At 44.6% G+C, this 17,500-nt stretch overlaps 2 protein-coding genes across 2 annotated transcripts in view; one reads left to right on the top strand and one right to left on the bottom strand.

Moving 5' to 3' along the window:
- The window catches only part of ctss1 (cathepsin S, ortholog 1), a 12,002-nt gene extending 2,190 nt beyond the window's left edge, over positions 1-9,812 (top strand). The window contains exons 4-8 of the mRNA XM_043232956.1: positions 788-934; positions 5,748-5,972; positions 8,610-8,775; positions 8,856-8,961; positions 9,508-9,812. Of these exons, the coding sequence (XP_043088891.1) occupies positions 788-934; positions 5,748-5,972; positions 8,610-8,775; positions 8,856-8,961; positions 9,508-9,604 (741 nt within the window). The 3' untranslated portion in view covers positions 9,605-9,812. The remainder of the gene's footprint in view (positions 1-787; positions 935-5,747; positions 5,973-8,609; positions 8,776-8,855; positions 8,962-9,507) is intronic.
- Positions 9,813-13,946: 4,134 nt separating this feature from the next.
- The window catches only part of gpd1c (glycerol-3-phosphate dehydrogenase 1c), a 6,654-nt gene continuing 3,100 nt past the window's right edge, over positions 13,947-17,500 (bottom strand). The window contains exons 3-8 of the mRNA XM_043233110.1: positions 16,177-16,317; positions 15,893-16,031; positions 15,674-15,786; positions 14,886-15,119; positions 14,686-14,792; positions 13,947-14,252 (exon numbers count right to left, since the gene is read on the bottom strand). Coding sequence (XP_043089045.1) covers positions 14,156-14,252; positions 14,686-14,792; positions 14,886-15,119; positions 15,674-15,786; positions 15,893-16,031; positions 16,177-16,317 — 831 coding nt within the window. The 3' untranslated portion in view covers positions 13,947-14,155. The remainder of the gene's footprint in view (positions 14,253-14,685; positions 14,793-14,885; positions 15,120-15,673; positions 15,787-15,892; positions 16,032-16,176; positions 16,318-17,500) is intronic.

Genomic DNA, 17,500 nt, shown 5'->3' with positions numbered 1-17,500 from the left:
AGATACTCGAAAAACCTCCACGTATTAATTATATCATAAAAGAATACATTTAAATTAAAATAAAAACAACTGAATAAAAATATCAAAATTAAAAACTTAAAATTAAATTAAAATTAAAAAATTTAGTAAAGTAAATTTCTAATTAAAATAAAAACTAAAATAAAACATCAAAATTTAACTAATCTTCAAATAAATACTATAAAAAATTAATTATAATGTAAAGAACTAAACATTAATTACAAATTTTATCAGATTAAATTTAAATGATTAAAAATGTATTTCAAGGTAGTTAAAAATATTTTAAAATGAATAATAAATAAACAAACAAACAAATAAGATGTAAAATGAAGTCAAATTGAGCTTAACAAAAGAAGAAAAATACCTGCCAGTGAATTAAAAACAATACATTTGATATAAAAGTATTTTTTTTCCTTTTTAAAATCATTAGCAGACACCTCAGATTTAAAAAAGTCTCATGAATTTGGTTTGAAAAGATGAGGAGAATAAAACAAAGACCAAAAAAAGGAACATGAATATTAAAATCTGAGCAGAGAGGAGAAACAGAGTCAGAGACCACCTTCATGTGTCTTTTAACTTATAAGAAAATCAAGAAACGTTTTCATTAAAGACTACTAATATCACAAACAAAGCAAACACGTTTTAATAAATGATCCACTGAGATACAAACGAAGCAGATTCATACACACTTCACTCGGTTCACTCGTTAGGCTCGTAGGTCTTCTCCTAGGCAGGTCAAAGGTCAGATGAAGTGAGTTTGTGTGTTCAGTCTGCAGACGAGGTCAATCAACTGAACGGTTTGCTGGAGGAAGATTTTCCAGACGTCAACGTCACCTCCTTCCCTCCGTCACAGCAGCCCCTCCCTCCACGAGTCAACTGGGCGGAGCACGGGCTGGTCAGTCCTGTCCAGAACCAGGTGTGTGTGCTGGACATAATGTTCTCATATTAATCTTATCATTCATTATTAATAATTATTTAAATTATGATATTCTAATTTCCAATTTTGTCACGTCCTGATAGAGAGGCAGACACAGAGGAAATTCCAAGTAATGGTTTCTTTATTAAAACAAACTAAGGATTAGGCGAGCAGCCATAGAAACAAACATAGGCTGGGTTCCAAAACCCGTAGAGAAACTAACTAAGGAGAAAGTCTCAATAACTTCCCTTCAAAGGATCAGAGAGTTCCAGTGAGCTCGCTCGGGGACTGATGGTCATCCACAGTGCTTCCGCCCATTGGAGCGCTCTTCCGGACAAGTGAGAGATGGCAGATCGAGAGAGTAAGCAGCACGGGTAGGGATGCAACCTTGAGATCAGCCGTCGAGTGAATGTGAGCGTGTGTATATGAAGGAGAGCGGGTAAGTGGCTACAAGTGTTGATAGTTAGTAATCGGGTGACTGGGATCGTAACCATGTGACCGGCTTGTCTGATGATGGTGGTGCTGGCGTGACATTACCCCCCCTCGACGAGCGTCTCCTGACGCTCGGGACCGACGGCTGGGCGATCTGGGTGGTTCCGGTGGAATTCTTCTGTGAGAGAGGGATCCAATACCTCGTTTCTGTCAATCCAGGACCTCTCCTCAGGACCATAGTTCTCCCAATCAATTAGGTACTGGAGCCGGCCGCCCCATCGCCGGGAGTCGAGGATCTCTTTAACCCGGTAGATGGACTCTGCGTTCTCGACTTCAGGTGGATGGGGGGGTTCCGGGTGCTCTGTGGAAGCAGGGACAAGAGAGTCAGTGTAAGGTTTGAGTAAGGATACATGAAAGGAAGGAGAAATACTATAGTGACTGGGTAGGTTGAGCCGGTAGGTGACCTCATTGATCTGGTGATTGACTGTGAACGGACTTGTTCCCGGGGACTCAGCTTCCTACAGGGCAGTCAGAGACGCATGTCCCTTGTGGACACCCAGACCTTATCCCTGGGTTGGTAAGTGGGGGTGTCAGATCTACGGGTGTTAGCGCGGTACTGATGTCTCCAGACTGCCTGTTGGAGATGGATGTGAGCGGAGTCCCATACCCTCTCACTCTCTCGGAACCAGTAATCTACCGCTGGGACTTCAGATTGCTCACCGGACCAAGGGAACAAGGGAGGCTGGAAGCCAAGGATTCATTGAAACGGGGTTAGGCCGGTGGTGCTTTTGCGGAGGGAATTTTGGGCATATTCGGCCCAGGGTAGATACTGGCTCCACTCGCTCTGGTGTCGGTGGCAGTAGGCCCGGAGATACCAGCCGATTTCTTGAATTTTGCGTTCGGCTTGATCATTCATCTGTTGATGGTAGCCGGAGGATAACCTTACGGAAACGCCTAGGAGCTGGAAGAAGCTTTTCCACACTCTGGAGGTAAATTGAGAGCCTCTATCTGACACAATGTCTTCCAGGAGTCCAAAGTGTCTGAATATGTTGTGGAACAAGCCTTCTGCAGTTTCCATGGCGGTAGGAATTCCTTGTAGGGGAATGAGTTTGCATGCCTTGGAGAATCGATCTACCACCACCAGAATAGTGGTATACCCTTTGGAAGGCGGAAGGTCTGTGGCGAAGTCAATACCAAGGCCAACGTGGGATGGGTAAGGGGACAAGTTTTCCTTCGGGTAGACTGCGTGGAGTGCAATTGATAGCACAGGTGCGACATCCCCTGACGTATCGGCTGACATCTCGGGCCATGTTGGGCCACCAGTAACGCTTTTGGAGGAGTGAGAGGGTTTGGTGGCTACCTGGGTGCCCTGAGCCCAGAGAGGTGTGGAGTCCAGCAGGGATAAGCGAAGTGTTGATGGTACGTACAACTCCCTTCTGGACCTCTCAGCGGAGCAGGTTCAGCGTGCGTGGCTTCTCAAATTTGTTCGTCAAGGCCACAGTATAGGTGCGACGAAGACCGAAGCAGGTAGAATGGTCTCAGGTTCCTCTGGGGTAGGATCGAGTTTGTGGAGACTAGAGAGAGCATCGGCTTTCACGTTTTTACTACTGGGACAATAAGTTATCTTGAACTGGAACCTGGTAAAGAATAATGCCCATCTTTTCTGCCCGGGAGTTCAATCTTTTGGCTTCCCTGAGGTACTGTAGATTCTTGTGGTCGGTAATGACCTCAAAAGGGTACCTGGCTCCCTCCAGCCAGTGGTGCCATTCTTCCAGGGCCAGCTTAATGGCTAGTAGAACCCGATTACCCACATCATAATTCTGCTCCGCCGGGGATAGTTTGTGGGAGAAGTAGGCGCATGGATAGAATACCGAGCGTTCACCTTTCCGTTGTGATAGTACGGCTCCTACCCCAAATGTTGCTGCATCCACCTCTACTGTGAACGGAAAGCAATGGTCCGGATGAAATAATGTGGGTGCGGAACAGAAGGTGGACTTCAACCTTGAGAAGGCCCTTTCAGCCTCCGAGTTCCACTCGATCGTCTTTCTGTTCCGAAGTAGTAGGGAGGTGAGTGGAGCTGTAATTATACTGTAGTTAGTGATGAAACATCGATAAAAGTTGGCAAAGCCCAGGAACCTCTGTAGTTGTTTTACTGTGGCCAGGGTTGGCCATTCACAAACTGCCGCTACCTTCTGGGGATCCATGCAGACTCCGGATGAGGTAAGGATGTACCCCAGGAAGTGCATGGAGGGCTTGTGAAACTCGCATTTCTCCGCTTTCAGGTACAGCTAGTGGTGTCGCAGGCGCTGGAAGACTTGGGTTACATGCTTGCGGTGTTCGGTGAGGTTGGATGAATAAATGAGAATGCCATCAATGTATATTAGTACAAACCGATTTAGCATGTCACAGAAGATTTTGTTCATGAAGTTCTGAAACACTGAAGGTGAGTTTGAGAGCCCGTACGGCATTACCCGGTACTCGTAGTGTCCGGATGGGGTGATGAAAGCAATCTTCCACTCATCGCCTTTGCGGATACGAATTAAATTGTAAGCACTTCGTAGGTCGAGTTTGCTGAAGATGCGAGCTTCACGTAATTCTTCCAGGGCGGCTGGGACTAATGGCAGCGGGTAGGCGAATTTGACAGTTTGGTCATTTAGCATTCGATAGTCTATGCATGGTTGGAGACCTCCATCTTTTTTAGCAATGAAGAAGAAACTGGACGTGGCGGGGGAAGTGGAAGGACGGATGAACCCCTGGTGTAATGCCTCTTGAATGTACTCCTCCATGGCCTCTCTCTCCGGGACCGATAGAGGGTATATTCGACCTCTGGGACGTTTGGCACCCAGTAGCAGGTCTATAGCACAATCCCAGGAACGGTGAGGAGGTAGGTGAGTGGCAGCAGTTTTACTGAAGTCGTCTAAGTAGTTGTGGTATTCGGGTGGGATGGTAGGTATGGCGTGATTCTCAGGGCTTTCTACGGTCGTGGAGTGACAGGATAGGTGATTGAAGGACTTGCAAGGGGAACCAGGCATCTCTCCTTACAGAGTTGGCTCCACACCAGAATCTCTCCTGTTTTCCACTTGATTACTGGCTGGTGTAGATCGAGCTAGGGTCAGCCCAGAACCACGTCCACTGTAGCATCCTCTAGAACAAACAAGGAGATCGTCTCCATGTGAAGACTTCCAGTCTGGAGGGTGAGCGGCGGAGTGTTATGTCGCACCCTACTGTTAGAGAGGTTTCTGCCCTGAATAGTGGAAATACGGTAAGTAGTGGAACTTACAGGGGATGAGGAATGTGGAAGTTAGCCAATGTACGGGACGAGATGAAATTCCCGGATGCTCCGGAGTCCACCGGGACCTTGACTGGGAAAAGTTGTCGACAGAAAGAGAGGTTAGCGTCTATATGGGAAATGCGTGCGACTAGAGGAATTAGGGTAGTGACTCACCGTTGGTTGTGGTGGTCGGATAGGACAGTAGCGGATGATGTGAGTCGAGGAGCTGCAGTACAGGCATAATCCTTCTCTGATGAATCGGGCTCGTTCCTGATTGGAGAGGCGATAATGGACTGTGAGCATGGGTTCAGGTTGCGGAGAGCGGTGGCTAAGGAAGGAGACTCGTGCGAAGGTGGACAAGCCAATATGTGTTGTGCCACGTTGGTGGCCTTTTGTAGGAACACCTCGACATTTGTTGGTGTACGGTTGGATTCAGACCCTGACGAAACACGGAGAGTAGGGCGGTGTCATTCCAGCCACTACAGATCATTAGTGTATGGAAACGGAGCACATACTCGTGGATGGGGAGCTCTGCCTGCCGTAGCTGAAGAAGCTCATCGTGCACGGTCACACTCGTAGCGGGTTGACCGAATATCTCCCGGAAATGTGCAATGAAACTTTCCAGTGAGCTCGCTCGGGGACTGATGGTCATCCACAGTGCTTCCGCCCATTGGAGCGCTCTTCCGGACAAGTGAGAGATGGCAGATCGAGAGAGTAAGCAGCACGGGTAGGGATGCAACCTTGAGATCAGCCGTCGAGTGAATGTGAGTGCGTGTATATGAAGGGGAGCGGGTAAGTGGCTACAGGTGTTGATAGTTAGAAATTGGGTAACTGGGATCGTAACCATGTGACCGGCTCGTCTGATGATGGTGGTGCTGGCGTGACAATTTTATATAATTTTAATTGTATTATTAATATTTTTAGAAATATATATATTTCTAATAATATTTAACTTTTATATTAATTATTATTTTAGTTAAAATATGCTTGTTTTATACATATAAATCAAGTATATAATGATATATGTATTATTAATAATTATTTTAGTTATAGTGTGTTTATTTTAATATTTAAAATCTATCGTTTTTACATGTCTGTGTGTGTTTTCAGGGCCCGTGTGGCTCGTGCTGGGCGTTCAGTGCCGTCGGTGCTCTGGAGGGTCAGATGAAGAAGAAAACCGGTTCTCTGGTTCCATTGAGTCCACAGAACCTGATGGACTGCAGTGTGAGTCTGGGGAACCGTGGATGCCAGGGAGGATATATGAGCCAAGCTTTCCGCTACATCATCCAGAACAACGGCATCGACTCTGAAGCCTCCTACCCATATGAACACAAGGTACAGCAGACTCACGGACGACTAATGAGGAAAAATATATCATTTTAAAATACAACACTAATAAAAAAATAAGTAAATCATTTAAAAATTCAAATTAAATAATTAAAAAATTCTATGTAACACACTAAAATACACTATTTGTGGTGTTTTGTGTCATTGACATGGCACTTTTGGTACGTAGTGACATTGTTGTGACAGTGGAGTGGTGTTTTTGTGATATTGTAGTGATGTTATGACATTGTAGCGGTGTTGTGATGTAGTGATATTGCACTGTAGGGACGCTGTAGTGTGATGTTGTAGTGGTGACACTGTGGTGGTGGTGGTGTTATGCTGTGACATTGCAGTGACATTTAGTTGAGTTTTTGCATCAATTTTATGACACTTTAGTGCTGTTGACATTGTAGTGATAGCGTTGTGACAGGTTGTAGTGACATAGTTACATTGTAGTGATGTTGTGGTGGCATTGTAGTGACTTTGGGGTGTTTTGTGCCATTGACGTGGTATTTTTGGTACGTACTGACATTGTTGTGACAGTGGAGTGGTGTTTTTGTGACACTGTAGTGATGTTATAACATTGTAGCGGTGTTGTGATGTTGTAGTAACATTGCACTGTAGTGATGCTGTAGTGTGATGTTGTAGTGATATTGCACTGTAGTGACGCTGTAGTGTAATGTTGTAGTGGTGACACTGTGGTGGTGTTGATATGCTGTGACATTGCAGTAACATTTAGTGGAGTTTTTGCATCAATTTTATGACACTGTAGTGTTGTTGACATTGTAGTAATAGCGTTGTGACAGGTTGTAGTGACAGTTGCGTTGTAGTGATGTTGTTGTGACATTGTAGTGACTTTGTGGTGTTTTGTGTCATAGACGTGGCACTTTTGGTACGTAGTGACATTGTTGGGACAGTGGAGTGGTGTTTATTGTGACACTGAAGTGATGTTATGACATTGTAGCGGTGTTGTGATGTTGCAGTGATATTGCACTGTAGTGACGCTGTAGTGTGATGTTGTAGTGGTGACACTGTGGTGGTGTTGTTATGCTGTGACATTGCAGTGACATTTAGTGGAGTTTTTGCATCAATTTTATGACACTGTAGTGTTGTTGACATTGTAGTAATAGCGTTGTGACAGGTTGTAGTAACATAGTTGCATTGTAGTGATCTTGTGGTGACATTGTAGTGACTTTGTGGTGTTTTGTGCCATTGACGTGGTATTTTTGGTACATGGTGACATTGTTGTGACAGTGGAGTGGTGTTTTTGTGACATTGTAGTGATGTTATGACATTGTAGCGGTGTTGTGATGTTGTAGTGATATTGCACTGTAGTGACGCTGTAGTGTGATGTTGTAGTGGTGACACTGTGGTGGTGGTGTTACGCTGTGTCATTGTAGTGATGTTGTTTTGACTGTAGTGGTGTTTTTGTGACATTGTAGTGATGTTATGACATTGTAGCGGTGTTGTGATGTTGCAGTGATATTGCACTGTAGTGACGCTGTAGTGTGATGTTGTAGTGGTGACACTGTGGTGGTGTTGATATGCTGTGACATTGCAGTAACATTTAGTGGAGTTTTTGCATCAATTTTATGACACTGTAGTGTTGTTGACATTGTAGTAATAGCGTTGTGACAGGTTGTAGGGACATAGTTGCGTTGTAGTGATGTTGTGGTGACATTGTAGTGACTTTGTGGTGTTTTGTGTCATTGACGTGGCACTTTTGGTACGTAGTGACATTGTTGTGACAGTGGAGTGGTGTTGTTGTGACATTGTAGTGATGTTATGACATTGTAGCGGTGTTGTGATGTTGCAGTGATATTGCACTGTAGTGACGCTGTAGTGTGATGTTGTAGTGGTGACACTGTGGTAGTGTTGTTACGCTGTGTCATTGTAGTGATTTTGTTTTGACTGTAGTGGTGTTTTTGTGACATTGTAGTGATATTATGACATTGTAGCGGTGTTGTGATGTTGCAGTGATATTGCACTGTAGTGACACTGTAGTGTGATGTTGTAGTGGTGACACTGTGGTGGTGTTATGCTGTGACATTGAAGTTACATTTAGTGGAGTTTTTGCACCAATTTTATGACACTTTAGTGCTGTTGACATTGTAGTGATAGCGTTGTGACAGGTTGTAGTGACAGTTGCGGTGTAGTGACTTTGTGGTGTTTTGTGCCATTGACATGGTATTTTTGGTACATAGTGACATTGTTGTGACATTGTAGCGGTGTTGTGATGTTGCAGTGATATTGCACTGTAGTGACACTGTAGTGTGATGTTGTAGTGGTGACACTGTGGTGGTGTTGTTACGCTGTGTCATTGTAGTGATGTTGTTTCGACTGTAGTGGTGTTTTTGTGACATTGTACTGATGTCCTGTAATTGTAGTGGTGTTGTAGTAACACTGTTGTTGTGTCAGTGTAGTGGTATTGTGATGGTGTAGTGGCTTTTTATGACATTGTAGTGACGCTGTAACATTGTTGTTGTGTAGCGATGTTGCTGAGACATTGTATTGGCATTTTTTCATGTCGTTGTATTGTAGCGATGTTGTGGCATTGCAGTGGTGTTGTTGTGATGGTGTAGTGATGTTTTAGTGACGCAGTGACATTGTTGTGATGCAGTGTTGTTGTTGTGGTGTATTTTGCAGCAGGGTGAGTGTCGATACTCAGTGACAGGAAGAGCTGGATATTGCTCAGGTTTCCAGAATCTTCCTCGTCACGACGAGGTGGCGCTGCAGAACGCTGTTGCTAATATCGGGCCTGTGTCTGTCGGGATCAACGCCAAACTTCCTTCCTTCCACAGATACAGAGGCGGTGAGACACACACACCTGTCTATCTGCTTTCAGTCTACACACACACACTTTAATTCTAAACAATAAATCTGTGTATTCAGGAATCTACAGCAGTCCAATGTGTGGCTCTAGATTGATCAATCATGCGGTTCTAGTTGTGGGATATGGCTCAGAAAATGGAAAAGACTACTGGCTGGTGAAAAACAGGTTCATTTTCACATTTTACAATATTTTTACTGTCCATTATTCATATTTTTATGAAGTATAAATATATTTTAGATTTGTTTACAATTATTTTCATTTTATTTATATTTTCTGTAATATGTTTTATATTTGTTATGTTAGTTTTTATGAATTCTGATACTCATACTTGTCATATTTGCAATATTTGTAATTATTTATAAAGATGAACTTGATTATACCAGTCATTTGTATACATATATTTGATATTTATTATCATTTTAGAATATTATTAATTATTGTTTTCAATGTAATGTTCATCCTTTTATGAGCACTTTTTATTACCACCTTATAATATTATTATTATTATTTACATTATAATATGCACATTTTTATAGGCAAATACAATCTTTATACACATAAATAACTAATAATAAATATAATATTATTAGTTTATTATAATATTCATATTTTGATGAATACACTGTTTAATATTTATTCTTCACAGTGAGCTCTAATGCCCTCTAGTGTTATGAATATGAATATGAAATGACTGATTTCTGTGTGTCTCAGCTGGGGAACAGCTTGGGGAGAAAAGGGCTTTGTCCGCATGATCCGGAATAAAAACATGTGTGGAATATCCAGCTTCGGCATTTACCCCACCATCTGATCCACCCCACCGACCGCATCTGATCGCCCGCCCCGCTCAACACAATGACCCTCCTGGAAGTACAGCCTTAACTTTTCTACTTCTAATATTTGTGTGTTCAGTATATATTTTTTGCATATAATTAAACACCAAACATTTTAAATGAAATAAATTAAAGATGAATTCGAATGTAAAATGAAATAAATGCTTTCAATAAAAACTATTACAATTCTTAAATCATAAAAATGTGTTATGTCTTTAATTCTAACACTGAAATGAGAGGTTTAGTGTTTTATGTGGCTAATGAGGAAAAATATGCAAATCTAAAATTATACAAAAATAAACAGCATGGCTTTTTTCCATACCATTATCTCTATAATAATAATAATAATAATAATCATAATAATAATAATATCATTATTACATTTTACAAAATGTAAAAATGTCATCGTTATGCACAAAACTTGGTTTAAAGTAAAACTATTAATGTCACCAAGCCAGCAGAGGGAGCTCTTACCTCTGGGTGATCTGCGATCACTCCCTCTGCTGCTACTTCCTGTCTGAGGACTATAAAGACTGTTGTAGGCCCCTCACCTGCAGGTTGCATTGTTCGCCTGTTAGATTGTTATTCAATTCAATTCAATTCAATTCAATTCAATTCAATTCAAGTTTATTTGTATAGCGCTTTTTACAATGGCTATTGTTCCAAAGCAGCTTCACAAAAGCAAATTATTACATAACAAAAGCAAATCATTCCACAGACAAAAGCAAGTCACCACACAACAGGATGCGTTACAAAACAGCAGGATGAATTACAATGCAGAAAGTTCAAGATAGAATTAGTCCAGACAGAAGGTTGAGTTTTCCTCGACGTCATCGCAGGAAGGTCATCTCCTCACTGGGTCCACTGGAGAGGCTCGGTAACTAGATGCCTCATGATGTACATCCCGAGGTGGAGACAAAAGGATAATTAGAGTAGCGGCCATTCATACTATTGGGAATCACAATGTACTGTAGCATAGGTTTATGTTAATCTTTACGAGTATGCTTTGCTAAAAAGATATGTCTTTAGCCTAGACTTAAACTGAGAGAGTGTGTCTGATCCCCGAACATTAGCATGAAGGTTATTCCAGAGTTCCTAGTTAGTACTAGATACTAGTATTCCTAGTATCCCTTGTGTTTACCTAGTTCTAGATTCCTTGGTTTTGACCCTGCCTGTCTTCTGATTCTCTGATTGTTTGCTGCCTGACCTGATCTTCGCCTGTTTCTGGATTTTGTTATTGCCTCGCCTCTTATACATCTGTTTGCCCTGATTGACGCCTGCCTGCTATGACCATGCCTTTCTTCAATAAAAGCCTGCACATGGATCCACACGCCTCAGACCCCCCAATCATGACAGAATGCAACCTCACACCAGGATCCAGCGGCTTTTCACCTGATCCATGGCCAGGTAGGACCCTCACTAGACGTTTATTGGCCCTCAAGCAAGGCACCCGATCAATTGAGGATTATACTCAAGAGTTTCTGGACATGGCTTACCTGTCAGGGGTTGGCAGCGGCCTGTTGTGTTTGTCTTGTGTTTTGTTGTCCTGAAGCACATGGTCTTTGTTTTGACAGCTCGCCATGTGCTTTGCTGTTAACTCCTCCCCTCTTGTTAACCCTAATTGTTTCACACTCCTGCACCCCATTTCTGTTAATTACCCTCTCTACTTAATCTCCTTGTGTTTTCTGTCCTTTGTCAGTCCGTCGTCTAATGTTAGTTCGTTCTGACGCTGAACCTCTGTTGACCAGTCTGATCTGTTTGCATTTGTCCAGTCTTAGTCCTGTTCTCAGTCTAGTTAATGCTTTTTGCTTTTTGTGTTTTTTCTATTTTTATTAGTTTCTCGTTTTTTCCCCCCGTCTTCTGCCCCCCCCATCTCTCCAGTTCGCTTTTTGCCCAGCTCAGGACTCTCCCCTCACCGACGGCGACCTTTGGGTGCCAGTGCCTGTCTCGGTCTTCTAGTGGGCGGATCCTGGACGTGGCTACAGTGGGAGGCTCCGCGGCGACCGCTTTGGCCGGCCACCCTTTTCCTGCTCCACCGGTTGGGCCTGGTTCACCTTTTGTCCCATCGAACTGTGTCGGTTAGATGATCCATCGTTCACCTCCTCTGCAGCTGGGATCGTGGCTGGAGTAGACTGCAATCTGTTTCACCCCTTTGTGGGATTGTTACACAAAGACCTTTTTGTCAAATAAAGTTAATTTCTTTCTGCAATTGGGTCTGCTCGTCTGTCCTGACATTACTGACATTATTGGGTGTTGAGGAGGAAAAGGACACCGCATCAAATCCAGAGGGCCCCGAGCCGCTGCCCAAGATGGCCGCCGCCTGCCCAGAGCCGCTTCCCAAGATGGCCGCCTTCTTCCCAGAGCCGCTGCCCAAGATGGCCGCCTTCTTCCCAGAGCCGCTTCCCAAGATGGCCGCCGCCTGCCCAGCGCCGCTTCCCAAGATGGTCGCCGCCTGCCCAGAGCCGCTTCCCAAGATGGCCGCCGCCTGCCCAGCGCCGCTTCCCAAGATGGCCGCCGCCTGCCCAGAGCCGCTTCCCAAGATGGCCGCCGCCTCCAGTGCCCGCGCCTCGTGCAAAGCCTCCAGTGCCCGCGCCTCGTGCAAAGCCTCCAGTGCCCGCGCCTCGTGCAAAGCCTCCAGTGCCCGCGCCTCGTGCAAAGCCTCCAGTGCCCGCGCCTCGTGCAAAGCCTCCAGTGCCAGCGCCTCGTGCAAAGCCTCCAGTGCCCGCGCCTGCGTCCGCGCCCGCCCAGTGCCCGCGCCGTGCGCGCCGCCTCAAGATTATCCCACCCTCCCACCCTTGCCACACGTCGACGATGGATCCCAGCAGCCCCTCCACTCATCCTCTGCCCTCCACCTGGAGCTCACCACGGGTCTGCCAGTCTCCATTGGCGCTGTGGGTGAAGGATCCCTCGCTTCATCGTTCCGCCTCTGAGTCCCAGACTCCACCTCGGCTTGTAGACCCGTCAGCTTCCCTTAAGCTCCTAGCTCCCTCCTCTCCACCGTGCTCCGTCAATCCACCAGCTTCACCAGGCTCCATCGTCTCTCCGGCTACGCCTTGGTCGGTCGTCGACCATCCATCGCCTCAGGATTCCACTCCTCCAGCTTCGCCTCGTCCCTCCATCCCTCCGGCTCTGTCAGGCTCCTCCCTTCCCCCGGCTCCACCTCAGTCCTCTGTCGCTCTGGCTCCGCCGCGCCCTTCTCGTCCCCCGTCTCCGCATCAGTCGCCGAAGCCTGCGGTACCGCCTAGGACCTCCAGCGCCTCTGTGTCACCCTGGCTCTTCGGCTCTTCGGCTCTCCGCCTTCGCCTCAGTCTCCTCGACCACCTGCTCCACCGCCGTCGGTCGGCTCCATGGGGTTGATGACCGTTACCTCTCCATGGCTCCTCCCTCCGTCGGCTCCACCACTGACCATCATGGCTGGGCTCTGGATTGCCTCCCGCTCCTTACTCCTCCCGTCTTCTCCCTGGCTCCTCCCACCGTCTCTTCCTCCCTGGTCTCAGCTTGCTGACTCCCTCCCGGAACCCCCTCCCAAGCTCCCAGTTATGTTTTGTTTTGTTTGTTTTGTGGAGCGCCAGGAGTCGCTCCTAGGAGGGGGGCTATGTCACCAAGCCAGCAGAGGGAGCTCTTACCTCTGGGTGATCTGCGATCACTCCCTCTGCTGCTACTTCCTGTCTGAGGACTATAAAGACTGTTGTAGGCCCCTCACCTGCAGGTTGCATTGTTCGCCTGTTAGATTGTTATTCCTAGTATCCCTTGTGTTTACCTAGTTCTAGATTCCTTGGTTTTGACCCTGCCTGTCTTCTGATTCTCTGATTGTTTGCTGCCTGACCTGACCTTCGCCTGTTTCTGGATTTTGTTATTGCCTCGCCTCTTATACATCTGTTTGCCCTGATTGACGCCTGCCTGCTATGACCATGCCTTCGTTTAATAAATGGATCCGCACGCCTCAGACCCCCCAATCATGACAATTAATAATGCATAAAAATGTTTTACATTTTTAAAAAACTTAGAAATGAGAGATTTACCCTTTTTCATAAAAACACCTACCATTCATAAAAAGATGGTAAAAATGTTATAATTTTAGTTATAATACCCTTTTTTTTATATAATGTATATTTATTTTATTATTATTCACAATTAAATAACTATAATAGTATATGTACTATAATTCTTCTAATATTATTAATCATAATTTTGTTATAATACTTACACTGTTTTTATTAAAAAGAAAAATGTCTCTAAATAAATAAAACATTCACATTTAATTGTTGCTTTTATGTGGCTCATGAAGAAAACGAGTCAGAAATAAATGAAGCTCAAAGATGAAATGATTAAAATGATTTTATTGGTTGTGATGTAAAGTATTACATTTAATACATCTTTATAAGACAGCTGTAGTCAAAACTGCTAATATAAAATACAGCCTATGTGCGTTTCCCAGCGAGACAGTCCTGAGTGGAAGGACACACACACTGATGAAGAGTGTGTGTGTGTGTGTGTGTGTGACTGATGAAGAGTGTGTGTCGGAGACATCACATGTGTTCTGGATGGTTCTGGAGGCAGCTGATGAACTCCTTCACCTGCCGGCCCTCGAAACAGATCTGATACACAGAGACGAACAGAGGAAACCTGCACACACACACACACACACACACACACACACACACACACACACACAGACACACACACACACAGACACAGACACACACACACACACAGACACACACACACACACACACACACACACACACACACACACACACACACACACACACACACACACACACACACACAGACACACACACACACACACAGACAGACACACACACACACACACACACACACACACACACACACACACACACACACACACAGACACACACACACACACACACACACACACAGACACACACACACAGACACACAGACACACACACACACACACACACACACACACACACACACACACAGACACACACACAGACACAGACACACACACAGACGTCAGGCACACACTCGTGATGATGATGATGATGATGATGAAGATGATGATGTCACTCACTTGTCCACCATGTTCTTCTTCTGGAGGATCTTGTAAACCTCTGCAGACGTCTGAGGACCCTGGAGCTTCTGACCGTTCAACATCTCAGCTTCCAGCTCCGCTATGGACTGATGACAAATATTATTAGAATTATTTTATAGAGTTACATATTAGAAGTATTATTATATATTTATTGTTTATTATTTATTTAAGTGAGGAACCTTCTGAGAGCGGGCGAAGGCCTCGGCCACCCGGCGGTTCCGTCCTCCGTAGCAGGTGGTGATGAGGTCAGCCACGCCGCAGCTCTCCAGGAAGGTGGCCGAGTTCACGGCGCTCTTACAGAAGAGTTTAGAGAAGGCCACCATCTCCATCAGACCCAGACGGATCACAGCGGCTTTAGTGTTATCACCAAACCCCAGACCATCACAGAAACCTGCACCCACCGCCACGATGTTCTGACACACACACACACAGACACACACACACACACAGACACACACACACACAGAGACACACACACACACACAGACACACACACACACACACACACACACACACACACACACACACACAGACACACACACACACACAGACACACACACACACAGAGACACACACACACACAGAGACACACACACACACACACACACACACACACACACACACACACAGAGACACACACACACACACACACACACACACACAGACACACACACACACACAGACACACACACACACACACACACACACACACACAGAGACACACACACACACAGAGACACACACACACACACACACAAAAAACTTTTCATGTCATTGTTCTGATTTCTCATAATTCTGATGGTGATAATTAAGAGTTCATCTAGTTTTCAAGGTTGTGAATATTTATCTCAGATTTATCTCATTTTAACAGTTCATCTCATCATTTTGACTTCTCGTCTCAATGTGATTTTAAGTCCTTATTTTACCGAAGCGTCCATAGCACATAACGTCAGAAAATCTCAGGTACCTTCAGTGCTCCACACAGCTCCACCGTGTCGCTCTCCTTCACCACAGTGATGCGGAAGTTGGGCGTCTGCAGAAGTTCTTTGAAGATCTTGCCGTTGGATTCATTAGTGGCTCCTGAAACACACACACACACACACACACACACACACACACACACACACAGAGTCATAAATGCACGAGGTCAAGCACTCTGCAGGTTTCTGGAAGATGTCCCACACACCGATGGTGGTCTCACAGAACTTCTCGTCGGCCACCTCGCTGGCGATGTTAGCACCCATCAGCACACTGACCTCGATCTCCAGCTTGGACCTGATGATGTCAGAGATCAGGGTCAGACCATCCGGGCCCTCGTCGATACCCTGAACACACACACACACACACACACACACACACACACAGAGAACGGACTAAAATGAACCATAGCGAAGTAGGGAATCTAATATTTGCAGGATTCATTTAGAAATAAATGATGCATGTTTTATAGAGGACTGAATGAATCTGTACTTTAATGAGGGAGATGCCGATGGCCCCAGGTTTGACGTGAGGCTTCATCTGGTCACAGATCTTCCCGATGAACTGATGAGGAATGACGAAGATCAGGAAGTCGGCTCCGGCCGCGGCCTCGGTGACGTCAGGAACAGCCACCTGAGAAAACATGAGCTCTGAGGCCTCTCTACAGCTGCTTTACAGAACAACCTTTGATTCTCAGCAGTTACCACTTCATGTCTCTGAATTAGGACGTTCACTGCTTTCAGTACGGGTTTACCTTTTTGGCACAATTTAGATTTTTATCTCATAATTTCAAATGTTATAATCTACTTTTCATTATATTATTTGCCTTTTTATTCATATGAATTTGTCATAATTATACACATTTAATTTAGTTTATTTGTTTAATCCCCTAATTATGACTTTAATTTAGTGACTTTTTATCTCATAATTTTTATGAATATAAAGTATGGCTTTATATCTCATAATTATGACTTCCACTGCCATAAACATGACTTTGATCCTATCGCTTCAGCTTTTTGGCATCATTTCAATTTTTATCTTGTAATTGTTAAACCAAATGCAAGTAAGAAAAAAAAAAAAAATATATATATATATATATATCATCACTGTGCAAAACAAAGACACAGATCAATCAGATAAAATGAGGTTTAAGATCTGAAAGGGAAAAAAAAGGTGAAACTATTGGTTGTGAGCCCAAACAAAAAGCAAGGAAGCTGATTGGTCGGTGATGCAGGTGATGTCACCAGGTGTGTGTGATTATCAGTGCAGAGAGTGTTTGTGGATGTGCTTCTCCAGCTTTCTCTCCGTTTCTACCCGAGTTGGTGCTATTACTGATTGCAAAACCAAAGCAGGGAAGAGCAAGTCCTGCCGCTGGTTACTAGGTTTGGTTTAAAGCTCGAGTTTGTTCAAGGACAACCAGGAAGAGCCACGATGTACTCCTCAACTCTGAGCCGCTGCCGGTAGGACAAACACTCTCTCCTGTGAATAGCTCAGTAGTGATGTGTAGTGACGTGTATAATCATGTCTGTGTGTGGTTAGCTTGTATGGAAATGAGCAAATGAAGATGGAATTGTTGCAGAAGACGGCTTCGCTGATGAAGGATCTCACGCTTTGAGTTAATCCAGGCCAGTTGACTGAAGCCTTTTTTTTAAGTTGAGGCAGACTTTGAGGCTAGAGATCCCACGTCACTAGACCATAATGTCTTTTCCTGCCTTTTTATTTTGCCGCACACTTATAAAGCACTTTATAATCGGGCCCCTGTTTCATCTCTCAAAACTCCTGCACGTTCTTGGAAATCATTCTCTGTAGACTTTAG

Source organism: Puntigrus tetrazona, unplaced genomic scaffold (assembly GCF_018831695.1).
Source record: "Puntigrus tetrazona isolate hp1 unplaced genomic scaffold, ASM1883169v1 S000000746, whole genome shotgun sequence".
NCBI classification, from domain to species: Eukaryota; Metazoa; Chordata; class Actinopteri; order Cypriniformes; family Cyprinidae; genus Puntigrus; species Puntigrus tetrazona.
The sequence above is the reverse complement of the archived record's forward strand: the minus strand, read 5'-3'. Positions and strand labels throughout refer to the sequence as shown.